Here is a 13,302-nt window from a genome sequence, read left to right as displayed (position 1 = left end):
CTTTTAGGGCAGCAAAGAGTTTTATTGATGAATATTGTTTAAGCTTTATTGTTTAATAAACAGGGTTTTTTCCACTTTTCTCCAAATAAGTATTTTTCTCCCGGACCGGTTGGGGGGAGGGGCCAATTGAATCTGCTTTCCTTGAAGAAGCCCTTTGGGGAGTTCTCTCCAAAATGTGTCCTGAACCAGGACAAATACGACTAGTGGGCTGGCGTTTGGGATGCTTCCATCCCTTTAAGTGGCAGTCCCATAACCCTCTCATCTTTGTCAGAGCAGTGTGGCTTTGGTGTCCCCCACAGATGGAGGATCCAGCCACACGCCCGCTCCCCTCCAGCCCCTCGTGGGGCCATGGTGGCAGGCATGGAGATTCTCCAGGGGGATTTCCCCTCGCTTTGGCTACTGCAACACTTCCACATCATTATTCCCTTGGCTCCCCTGGAGAAGCTTTTAAAATTCATGGACAAGCTGGTGAAGGGCCTGGAGCACATGCCCTGTGAGGAAAAGCTAAAGGAGCTGTGGGTGTTTAGCCTAGAGAAAAGGAGGCTCAGGGAACACCTTATCCTCTGTTCAAGGGTCTGAAAGGAGGCTGTAGCCACGTGAGGGCTGGCCTCTTCTCCCAGGCAGCCAGCGACTGGAGAGGATACAGTCTTAAATTACATGAGGGAAGGTTCAGGTTGGACATCAGGAAGACTTTCTTCCAGAAAGAGTGATTAGACATTGGAATGGGCTGCGGAGGGAGGGGATGGAGTCGCTGTCCTTGGCGATATTTAAGACAGGGCACTGCACTTAGTGCTGTGCTGTAAATGACACGGCGGTGTTCATTCCTTAGAACGGACTCGGCAATAGAGGCGTTTCCCGCCCTCACCAATGCTGCAGTTCCGTCACTGCGCCCTTCGCTCCCGCCGTCACAGCCCGGCCGTCCCGGCCGCGACTCCCGCGCGTCACTGCCCAGGCCCCGCCCACCGCCGCGGCCGCGTGCTGAGGGCACAGCGCGACCCTTGCTTCCACTTGCGCTGTGCGCATGCGCTCGCAACATCGGCACCCCGCTGCTGCGCGCCCCCTCTGCAGCAGAGGGACGTCTGACGTCACTCCGCCGCGATTGGAGGGAAGAGGGGCAGGAAGGAAGGAAGTCCGGGGGCCCGCCGGTCGCAACCTACCCCACTAGCCGCCGGCGGCGTGACGTCATTGATTGTAACCAATCAGCACTCCAAAGGCTGGCTCTTGATTGGCTGTCAGGCGGGGAGGCGGGCGGCGGGCGCGCGCAGGGGTTGGTTGCGGCGGTGCCGGGTTACATAGGGCGGAGTACAGCGTGTCCTTGGGCGCAGACGGAGCGGGAGGTGCCGGGTGTGCGGTCACCGTGTCTGAGGGTGCAGCGGGCCAGCCGGGCAGGCAGGTGCGGCGGGCGGCCGGGCCCCGCGGGGTGGTGACGGCTGGCAGGGACGTGGGGCGGGCGGGCGTTGCTCTCGGCCTTCCTGAGGGCCGTTCTCCCCTGTCGGGGCCTCGGCCTGAGGCGGCGGCCGGGCTGCGCGGAAGGTCACCGTGAGGGCGGGTGGCCGCGCCGCGGGCGGATGTCTGAGGAGAATCTCGGGGCCAGGCTGGGCGCGGGTATCGCCGGAGCCGAGCGGTGCGGGCGCCCTTGGGCCCTCCAGCCTCCTCACGTGTGGCTGCCGGCGGGACCGCTGGGGTCATCCCGGGTCACGGTGACCGCCGGGTGCCCGCCGGCCCTCCCCGGGCGAAAAAAAATTTAAAAAGCGTGGCTGGTGAGCTTTTTCAGCTCCAAAGGAAAAGTCTACCAAGAGTCCTGTGCTTTTACACGAGGTCGTTCACGACTAGGAAACTCCTGTACAGTTGTACAAGTTATGTTCAACTTGTTCTTCAGAAATTGTCGCTGTACCCTTTAAATGCCGTACCCTTTAAACAATTAGTTTGTCCGAGGGAACGTTTTTCCTGCCCTTCAAGCGTGTTTATCACCTTGATACCTTTTGGGTAGTCTCGTGGTTTCATAATAACCTTCAAGCCCAGGAGCTGTGGCTTGAGGATAGACAGTGTGCTGGAGAATTGCCAGATTCACCTGCTGCATTTGGTGGTTTTGTAAACCTGCAGGACGCTTTTTAAAGTTTCAGCTCAGTTGGTGACCTTGAGGTTGCAATACTGACCTCGTGTGTGTGTTCTTGGTCTAGCACTGACAATGGGAGACGTCGAGAAAGGCAAGAAGATCTTTGTCCAGAAATGCTCCCAGTGCCACACGGTTGAAAAGGGAGGCAAGCACAAGACTGGACCCAACTTGAACGGCCTGTTCGGACGCAAGACTGGGCAAGCCGAAGGTTTCTCTTACACGGATGCTAATAAGAACAAAGGTAAACTTAAGGCTGCCCTTAGGGGATAGAAATACTCAGTTCTTGGTGATAATTTTAACAATCTGCCAAAAATTGAGCAGAGGACAAGAATATGTGTGATTGCTATTTTGAATTTGTTAACTGTTGGGTTTTTTTATCTTCTTTTAGGTATCACCTGGGGTGAGGATACTCTGATGGAGTATTTGGAAAATCCAAAGAAGTATATTCCTGGAACAAAGATGATTTTCGCGGGTATTAAGAAGAAGAACGAGAGAGCAGACTTAATAGCATACCTCAAAGTTGCCACTGCAAAGTAAAAGTTATCTGCTGCCTTATTTATTTCACAAAGGAGATGGCAATGGAAATGTCTGTGATGAGATTGGTTTTTAAACTTTCTATTTTTACATGTACTGTGTCTAACCTTAAAATCACCCATCAAATAACTTTGCTGATGGTGGGTCACTGGAGTACACTCTTATTTGGCAGCCATTAACTTAACAAAGACTATGTAATTGGGTTCAGTCATCCTTGATCATAAAAATTAAAAAAAAATAAATAAACATTTCCTGCCTCTTCATTGTTTAAAAAATATGTAAATAATCAAATGAGTAATCATCAGTAGTGTAATAGCTTTGACAGTTCAGCTCTTTAACATCAAAAAGCAGGGTGCTTTTTGGCATCTTCTGCCATTCATCTTATGTTACATTAACAACAAAACAACAAAGGCTATTAAAAGAAACCCAATCCCAGTATAATATTTTTCTAAATTTAATCAGTGCTAGGTGTTGCAATATATATTAATCTAAGGCTTGTGATAAAAATGCATTTCATCTGATTTAAGTACTATTTGTGAACTGCCAGTTGTGCCCAGCCACTTGTCTTTTATCTAGGGGAAGCATGTTACCTAATTCATCCAGACTTTCACAGCTGCATGCACCTATAGAGTACAACTCCCCTTCAGAAACATCTCCAGTTTTGACGTGTTATTGGTGCCCTTTGCTCAGTAAATCTGATAACAGCCATTCTTAGTGTAAGAGAAAGCATCCTGTTCTGGGAATATGAGTGCTAGTGGCCAAGCTGAGAGTTACCTAATCTTAACTCAGCAGAAACATTCACCTAGAATCCATTGTTACAGGAAGTTTCAGATGAAGGGATGCAGGAATGAATGTACTGGTAGACTAAAATACAAAATCAAGCAGTTTTCCTCTGTGCCTGGCTGTAGCCACCACCATTATTTCTGAAGGTTCTGTTTCGCACATTGTAAAGCAGTATTTTTAATGTTTTATCTGCATTTTTTTCATAACTAAGTTGTTCAGAAGAATGTATTTACTGTGTACCAACAGTAAGGCATAATTTGGAGCAATCAATACTGTAAATTTAAAAAAAAAATTAAAAGTCTTGCTTGCTGTATGTGTATGAAATTAAGTGAAAAACAGTGGGAATGCAGAGCAAAGTTGCATGCCCAGATTTACATCATGAGGAAACAAGACAAAAAAAAGCTCCACGTGGAAAAAGGTAAATTCTAATTGAGTTGGTGGGGGAAGTATAAATGTGGCAAAGTTAGTATTTTGGACCAGAGCCAGCAAAGCTCTTTAAGGGATGTGCTGTTTAACAGCATTTTCTGCTATGCTTCCAGAGTGAGATGGGAGAAAATTCAAGGTAACTGAAAAGCTGTAGGATGGGCTGCATTTAATTTGTATGGAGTAGTGTACTTAATGGAATGGCAAAGTGTTACTCAGAGTAAATGAGTGAAAAGAACTAAGATTACTAACAGTGGGCTCAGTGATTGCTATCATATGTGTTGTGATTATTTTTTCTCTCCAGACTAACCTGCAAACAGTATTTCTTGCAGTTCTGGATACACTATTAAACAACAGCAGTTTTTTTACTAAAATCTTGTTAACAGAAAACTTCAAATTGTTGTAGTTTATTGCTGTTCCAATTTCTGTAAGGGATGTTTGTCATAGCACTTCTATGGCTATGCAGAACTGAGGCTTTTTCCATGCCAAAATCCTGATAGAGCAGTATGATACAGAATCTGTAGATACAGAATGTAACTGTACCCAGCTCTGCAGTCTTGCAGGATGATGTTGGTGGAGAGGGAGAGTTGTGACACTTTGTTCTGTTAGCACCTTTATGAAAGAACACTGTGACCGCCAAGCTGCTCTTCTTTACAACATGTTTCTTCTCTAGATCAGTTAGGGAAGAGGATTTTTCAGTAAGGTGTGATAATTTCTGCACAGATTACAATTTGCAACAAGTAAGTTACCCATCATCAGAAAAACTTGAGGAAGCAGAGTTATCCTTTGCCCAAAGTAAGCAGAAGACACAATTTAGCTTGGCTCTTCTATCTGTGTATACAAAGACAAATGTTACTTCTACATAACACTGAAGACTGAGAAAATTTAATTCTAGACTCATCATGCATCCCTGATAACATGTTAGGAAAAAGACCATTCAGACCTTTAAAATTTCATCTTTCTATGTATATAGCCCTGGACTGCAATGGCTTAAAAGTTTTGTAGTAGGTAAGGAGCAGCCATTTGCCACTGGAGAAACAATACTATGGTGTTCTTACTAATGGATAAGCAAAGAATATTGGAAGGAGGTTAGGTTATCACTTGAGTAAGTGTTAATGCAAGGGCTTGCTTGGGTGGGAAGGAGACATCATCATCAGTTACATAATCAAGCTTTAGTTCTTAGTTTATATTACGGAGTAGAGGGTGGAGTTTGCCTTTGTTTTACCAAGTTTAGTGGTTTTCGTTCTGACAGGTGATACCAGTCTAGACACTTGGTATTTCAGTAGTTCCTTAACAGTTGCCAATTAGGGAATCAAAGCACCACTGCCAAACATTGCACCATCCTGTAAAAATTCTGCCTGGCTACTAGTTCACAGCTTTGCTTGGGCATGCCTTTGAAACTGATCTTGTGATATTTTCATGTATAGTTATGCAAATGAATGAAGATAGTTAATGACTGGAAAAAAGGTGAAATCCAAAAGCACACCTTTTCAGAGTGTGACTTCCAAATAAGTAGAATACTTACAAAGCTACAAAACTTATTAATTGTACATCCAATTGAAATATAGTGATACAGAAGCTGCTTTGTTTATTTAGTGTAACCACTCTACAACCAGCTTGGGAAAGTTCCATTTGTTGCTGCCTGTACAATTGTAAATAATTGCTTCAGATAAAGATCTTCATTTTGATAGATTTAGTCTTGTATGGGATTCTGTAATGCTTTCCTTTTTTTGGTACACTATTCTCCTTCTGTTCACAGGGGAGAACAAAACCAGCTAATAGGTAATAATTAGATATTCTAGTCTGTCACATATATCAAAGCCCATTGAAGTGCACACATTTATCTCTATAGTAAGCCTTGTTATTGGCCTTTATCCAAAACACATCCTGAAATCTCATCTAGGGCTAAAGGCAACAGAAATCTGTCTTACTACATACAGGATGAGTTGAACTATTTCAAGCTGATGTCCTGAAAACCAGGTTGTTCTGGGAGGTGAGCAGCCCAGAGCTAGCAGTAGGACATGTTAACCCTGGGAAGGAGTATGAAATCCTGCCCCTTTGCAGTGCTGCAATTGCTGAGTCAGAACTCCAGGTAGCTGTCCCTCTGCTCATGATTTAGAGCTTGCATATGAGTACTTGCATGCTTTTTTCCAGGATTGCTCTTGTTATCTGAAATACAGAAAAAGTGATGGTCACCTTTTGAATGATTGCTTTCAGCTTAGAGCTCAATGTCACACGAGGTAAAGGAAGTGGGTGATGTTTGCTTCTGAAACACTATTCAGATTCACACCCTCAGTTTCCAGAAGGCTGCAATAACCAACAAACTGAACCTGTGTTCTGGGAAGAAGATGCTCTATGCCTCTGTTGAAGCTGTCATTATGCAAAAGGAGAGCCAAGAAAACATTAGCAAAAGAGGAACTAACTATAGCACAGTGTTCAAAACACATACCTGGGAGCAGGAGAGGTGTGTTCTCTCCAGATTATTTATGCATTTAATTAATTAATTTTAAACAGCCTTGGATAAAAATAAACCTGTCAGTGGAGATCAGAAGTCATTACTCTGCTGGTTTTACATCTCGTTAAAGCTGTTCAATGCAGCTTGCTTATGCAATGTGAGCCACTGCTTTTTTCCTTTCAGAATCACCCACTCTCCAGATCCATCTTCCCTTTCCTCTGTATGTTAAAGCATATTTTTGTGTGGAAGTCTGTGCTGTCCCTGTCTTACCCCACTATCAGTCTTTTGGTCATAAGCACTCAAATGAAAAGCTGTAGCAGAAATACCAAGCTGTATTCTCACCCTTACAATAACTCACAGAAATTGACTTCTGATGACCCCATTCAGTTGTGAGTGTCTGGTGACAATTTATTTTTAAGATGTCTCATGGTTCTTAAGATATGGGACATTGCCTTTTATTGGTGTTTTTTAATTCTAAATTTTTAAGAGCTAACTAAAGCAGGTGGTTTTATGTGGCTTTTACCTGCACTATGCCTCAGGGGTTTTTTTAGTATGAGATACAGCATGATTATATGAGCATTCCCTGATGTGTAGTCCTTCCAGATAAGAAAGATGCACACACACTGCATTTTAAAAATATCATGGCTGTCACCTATATGGCACCAGTACCCTCAATGATCTGGTGCTCTTACCCACCCAGATTTTGTTGCAGGAGTGTTCCTACATTGACTGTAACCAGCCTTTCCTTGAAGTGTGTCTCATATTTCTACTTCCACTGTTGATTTTTTTGTTTGGAGAACAGAGAGGAAAGGAAATCAGACTTCTCTATCCCTTGCCATGTTTCCTATTATACTCTGTCATTTTATTTCCAGTTATTTAATCAGTTTATTTGCTATTGATCACAAAATCACTGAATCATTTCAGTTGAAAAAGGTCTCCAAGATCATCAAGTCCAACCTGTGACTGACCACGACCTTTCCAGCTGGACCATGGCACTAAGTGCAAACAATGTCCAGTTGTTCTTGAACACCTCCAGGAATGGTGACCACCACCTCCCTGAGCAGTCCATTCCAATGCTTAACAACCCTTTTCCATGAAGAAATTCATCCTGATGTCCAACCTGAACCTCCCCTGGAACAGCTTGAGGCTATGTCCTCCTGTCGCTGGTTGCGTGGGAGAAGAGGCTGACCCTCACTTGGCTGCAACCTCCTTTCAGGCAGTTGTAGAGTGTGATAGGGTCTCCCCTGAGCCTCCTTTTCTACAGGCTGAACACTCCCAACCCCAGCTCCCTCAGATTTCCTTGCAGGTCTTATTCTCCAGACCCTTCACCAGCTTTGTTGCCCTTCTCTGGACTCTCTCCTGCACCTCAGTGTTTCTCCTGTAGTGAGGGGCCCAGGGTGCAGCCTTCGCCCTTGCCAAGTAGAGGGACAGTTTCTCTGAATATTAGATATTAGGTCTGTATTCCTTCCAGTGGTATTTTTACAGGAAAGGTACCACATTTTTGATTCCACAGATTTTTGCCATAGTGAATAATTTTAGTTCTAATTCTCATGGACAAAATGTCGCTGGTTAGCTTTCCCATCTGGTCTTACTCTTCTTCATTTCACATGTTACTGTTACAATATATACTTTTCATGTCTGAACTGCATGCAGCTTCTTGTACTTCACTATTCAAATTTAGTCTTTATTTATATATCTCATAACTCTGCAGTGTACTCTAAAATGTACATCTTTAACTCTAATGTGGACTCTAAAGGTAAAGACTTGAAGAATCCTTCTACATAGTTTCAATTTTTTTTTTTTTTTTGCTTTAAATTCACTGAAAGATGTTGAGTTTCAACTGGATACCTAAGAAAATCTTTGCTTGTGATCCTCAGAAACATGCTTCCAAATAACAACAATGGAAGTGCTGAGAAATGTCTTTAACTGGCTGCACTTGATCAGTTTCTTGCTTGCGCTCAATGAACAGGAGAGGGAGCCAATGTACAAAAAAGCTGGAGAGTTGTATCATCCTCTTAAAAATAATTTTGACAAAACCTCAGTTTGAAAGACAAATTTCATTTGTACACAAAGCACTTTTAATGCAAGTGCTCAGCAAAAAAATGCTGGAGGTGACTATCCAGCTAAATACAGTGATATGTCTGCAATAAGTCTGTGCTATTCCGAAGTCTTAAACCAATTCATGTTTTATATTTCATCAGGCGTGCTCAAGTTTGAAATAGTCTGTGTTAAATTTCAACCTATTCAAATGGTAAAAGATTCAGCTAGGAAGCAAAATGTTTTTTTCTAACTGCTCAAAAGAATCTTAAATCAAAGGTGGCAATCTCTAATGTGTATTCTGGCTTTGTTCCTACTCTGGAGCTCACTTTGATGTCATCAGTTGAAGTATTAAGCATGAAATGGATATACAGGTAATATAGTTTCTCCACTAGCTGTTAGGCAGAAACATTGTGACTTTAGTAAGCAAAAATGCACTTTTAAGTCTGTTTTTAATACTGCTTTATGGGTGGTGTTCGGTGATAGTCTCAAATTGCCTCAAAAACCATGATGTTTTACAATACATGTGTATCTAAATACTTGCATTGATTCTATATAAGATCCTAGGAAAACTAAGATTTCTAACATTTAGTTAGAATTTTACTTAGCAGAGATATTTCTTATGAGGATGTCAATGTTAATTTAACTATCAGTATGGATTTTCTGGCACATGCCTGATTGTGAAGCCTTTGCAGATCTTCAAAAGACCATGCTGCCTTTTGTCTTGTCAGTTCATGGTCAATGTTTATGTCTCAAGTTAAGCTTGTTTTGCAGTGGCTAACTCTACCAGGAGCAGTCTGATCAGACATTAAAAATTTAGCTCATATATGTGTTTGCTGTCACTCTGAATTCTCAGAAAGATGACATCTCTCTCTGTACCAGCATCCAGTGACACATCAGAAAAAACTCCTCAAAGAGAGATGCAATCAAAGACAGAGCTTTGCAGATAAAAGATATTTCCACATCAGAAAATCTATCAAAAACATAGGGTAGTCTTCTACAAATGAACTGAATCATAGGATGGAAATCAAGAAGACACAAATGGAGCAAAGAAAGGGGAAGCAAAGTGGAAATTAAACAAGGTTAGTGCAGGGTGACGTTATATGTTCGACAGGGACAAAGAATGCACCTGTGCTTTCACCTATTGCAGAATGAGGAGAAAAGCAGTGGAAACCCAGAAGCAACAAATCCTGAACTTGTGTATCTTCAACTGAAGTTTTAGAGGGAGTGGGTGTATGTGTTCAGTGAGTATCTCTTTGGTTGGATGCATTTAATTTTGCTTCAGCTAATTGAAGTCATCCAGTTGAGGCCACCTGGCTCCAGCAGTCTGCACTTCACTTCCACTAGTTTTACTGATATATACCCTACGTTAGCAAATCAGCCAGCTGAGAAATGGTGTGATGTTTACTCAGTGCACACATCAAATGATATTTTGTGGGGCTGTCAGCTCTGATTCTTCAGGAACACCAAAGCCTAATGTCCCCACTCACACAATATGCTTGAGTTACACTGCAGTTGGTGGCATAGCTTTAAATTTTGCTCCAGCTTCACATCTTACCTGAAAAGTACAGGTCAGTAATCTTTAGTAAATGCAGTGAACATTCTGTAGATAAAAAGGTAACAAGATGGGCTCTAGCAGAGGAGAGAGAAGTTATACAGTAGAATCAGCATGAAAAAGAGCCTTTGTTCCCTAGCCAGAATATATAAAAGGTATTGATGGGGAGCTTGGCTTAAATTACATTTACACTGCCAATATATTTTATTTTAAATTTAAGGATGATAGTTCTCTGAGCTGCTCTGTGCCAATCCAGAATGCAGTTGAAAGTCAAGTCATCATGAAAGTCTCCAGAAGTGAAGATAAAAAGCCCAGTGAATCCACATCTACTGCAGTGCCATCTGTCTGGCTCTTTGCCTGTCTGGCTCTTTAACAGCAGTTTTCAGTTTCTAGGTAGTGCAGGCTGATGCTCTGACTGATCAGGTTAGCCAAATTTATGTTTTTCTCTCAGAAAACGGTTTCCAATAATCTTTTTTTATCATCTCAAGATTTCAAGAAAGCTATTCCTTTGCTAAAGCAGTTAGTTCTATTTTTCTCATACAATCAAATCAGTGCTGTGTATACAACTGGTGCTATTGCCAGGCAAGCAGGAGAGGGAAAGGTCCCCATGAAGGCTTCCCCTGCTGCCTGAGTGAGCTGGGATAATTCCCTGCCAGGGCTTCACACCATGACCCAAAGACAGCACTGTCCCAAATTTTACACCTGTGACATTTTGGAGTCTGGCAGCTGGAGGGTTGTTGCTGCAGCTCTAGAAAGCCTTTCTGGGTGCCATGCCCTCTGCTACTGTGGCTAAAAGGGTGAGGGATGGAGGGAGAGATAGAAACTGTTGTCAGTCTCTGCACTGTGGTTGCAGTTTGGGGTGGTGTACCAAGAGATGTTTTTACACCCAGATTTATCTTTAATCTTGACCTTCCTACTGCCCATTACCAACAATGTCTGCTACCTCTCACATCCTCTCAGTGCAGCTTCTTTTCCTGCATGGCTGCAGCAGGAACTTAAACCAGGTCACAGACACTGGTTTGACTTCTTCAAAAGGGGGGACAGTCTCCACTGGTCTTCCAGGTGTGGGAAATTTTCTTTAAATTTCCAAACATCCTTTCTTTTTCATTTTAGGGTTACAGATTTTGATTCTTACTTTAAAGAACAGCACAGGATCTTAGGATCACTAAGAACAGAAATATTTACATTTCTCCAGGCCTTTGGAGCAATCCAGTCGCTCATCTGGTTTAACTGACAGTGTTGGGATCCTCACTTTCTGTAAGGTCTTCTAAGATTTGGGAGTGGTTTTAATTTCTTTTTCCTGGATGGGTTGTTTGTTTCTTTGTTGTTTGCTTGTTCATTTGTTTTGCAAGAGCTACTAATAGGTTTTAATTTAGAGAGTCTTTGAAAGGCCCAGCCAGTCCCTTCCTCATGGGAGAAGAATATAATAACATAAACACGAGGGCTTTTCTTTTATTTTCCTATTTTTCTGTGTGTTTGAATTTGACCCTGAGGGACTTCAAATACAGGGTAATTATTGGGTGAGTATTTCTTACTATTTCATCTGCACATATTCAGTTTATTGGTGCACATCATGTGCTCAATTTCTCTTTATTTGTGGACCTAATGTAATACAAGAGCTTGTAACTTCACTGAAAGTAATAATAAAGTGTACATTTTATGACAGCGCTTGACATGAAAAGGTTTCAGAGGCAGATTTCTTAACTTTCAGTAGCACAGGTGCTTAATTCTAAGCAAAAGCTTTGTAGTCGCACAATGAGTATCTTTAACTTGGATTTTCATATAAAAAAAAGCAAATATCACTGAAATTCTGAAATGTTTGATCCTCTGGTGACCCATCCTGTTTTCTTTTGCTGTCTACAGCTATTAACAGCCACATTTTTCCAGGGAATCAAATATATGGTTATAGTGATTGCTAAAACATTCAGCTAGCAAATGCTTGGTTTAAGCTGTTTTAGGAGACATTCTGCATAAACACAACAGCTTGTTAATTTTTCTTTTATTTTTATTTAATTGAGGGCCTTGTCTCTCTCACACACATGGAGGGTGGAAGAGGAAAGAGGTGCTCATGAGCTCTGACTGCTGTACAGAGCTTTTTCCCATAGCTGTGGATGTAATCCATATGAGTGGGACTTTCTTTTTGTCCTGTGACTTGTTCATGCCCGCAGTTTCTTTCCAATCACAGAGAAGGAGATGTCCCTTTTCATGAAGCACCTTTTAAAGCAAGTCCCATTATTTTGTTACCTAAGTAACAAGTCCCCTATTTTGTTACCTACCCATCTTTTCCAGTAAATGTAGGTAGAGCCAGTCTGAGCTTGTACAGTCTTGTGACTTTCTCTGTTTCTGTTGCAAGTTTTAAGGGGTGCAGGGGTTTTATTTTATAAATGGAAGAGTTTTCACTATTCTCATAGTGGTAAGTGGTATCCACTTACCATTGTAAAATTATATGCTTTGAACTTTCTAGCTGTGGGAAAATATACATTCGTCTAAATTTTGCAAGTAGGTGGAATTTTTCTGTCTTGCCAGGCTTTGAAGGAATTACATAGCACTGTAAGCATTTTCTAAGTATTTAATAGACTTTGGTGAGTTCAGAAATGCTGGGGCTTTTTTCTTGTGCTTTAATGCATATATGAGACTGGGAACCTGCCAATAAATAATTCCAGAAAATGCAAGTGCCAGGAAGTCTACACAGCATGTATAAAGCATGCCAGACGTATGAACTTGACTTTTATTATTTTATTATTTATAAATTTATTTATAAATAATAAAATTTTTAATTTCTTTTAAATTCTTAAATTATTATTGTTTTAATAATAATATTTTTTCATTATTTTATTTATATAATTATTATTTTAAAAATAATAATTTTAATTATTATTTTAATAATTATTTAATTAATTATAATTAATAATTAATTAAATAAATTTAATTATAACCAATTTAATTACAATTAATAATTATTTTTAAAATTTATTTTTTATTATTATTATTACTTTTTATTATTTCAAGCAGTATGAACTTGACTTTTATTTCTTGTCAGTCTCAGGGAACCCAGGGTCTTAAAACATTGCAGGTGTTGACTAAATCAGTGTGGACGTGTGTCCCACGTCTGCCTAAAATTTGGCTCCTACACCCAGACTTCATTGGATAGGATTTACTCTCCATATCTGCCTTGGTTTTATTTCCCTGCCACCATAACCAAAATTAAAACCTCATATGGGGGAATTTCACATGTAAACACCACTTATTAAGGCATCTCAATAGGGTCTTGCAAGGCTGGTGTGCATGCATATTTATTTGTTTGTTTATTTATTTATTTATTTATAAATATTTATTAATATATATATTATTCATATATATTAATATATAAGATTATATATAGTATAATATATAATATTA

At 41.1% G+C, this 13,302-nt stretch overlaps 1 protein-coding gene across 2 annotated transcripts; it reads left to right on the top strand.

Moving 5' to 3' along the window:
• Window positions 1–1,243: 1,243 nt before the first annotated feature.
• CYCS (cytochrome c, somatic) lies at window positions 1,244–3,746 on the top strand. Of its 2 annotated transcripts, none has more exons than XM_077176182.1 (3): window positions 1,244–1,389; window positions 2,181–2,357; window positions 2,505–3,746. In XM_077176182.1, the coding sequence occupies exons 2-3, from the start codon at window positions 2,189–2,191 to the stop codon at window positions 2,651–2,653; spliced, it is 318 nt and encodes a 105-aa protein (XP_077032297.1). In that variant the 5' UTR covers window positions 1,244–1,389; window positions 2,181–2,188; the 3' UTR covers window positions 2,654–3,746. The 2 variants fall into 2 exon arrangements, with proteins under 2 accessions (XP_077032297.1, XP_054497828.1); XM_054641853.2 differs by having other exon boundaries at window positions 1,254–1,393.
• Window positions 3,747–13,302: the final 9,556 nt, after the last annotated feature.

This window comes from Agelaius phoeniceus, chromosome 1, assembly GCF_051311805.1.
Source record: "Agelaius phoeniceus isolate bAgePho1 chromosome 1, bAgePho1.hap1, whole genome shotgun sequence".
Taxonomy (NCBI): Eukaryota; Metazoa; Chordata; class Aves; order Passeriformes; family Icteridae; genus Agelaius; species Agelaius phoeniceus.
Note: the sequence above shows the minus strand (reverse complement) of the source record. Positions and strands in the feature narration are given on the sequence as shown.

Coding starts and splice junctions, on each gene's coding strand:
- CYCS (XM_077176182.1), top strand. CDS start 2,189: ATGGGAGACGTCGAGAAAGGCAAGAAGATCTTTGTCCAGAAATGCTCC. Junction 2,358..2,504: donor GGATGCTAATAAGAACAAAG/GTAAACTTAAGG, acceptor ATCTTCTTTTAG/GTATCACCTGGGGTGAGGAT.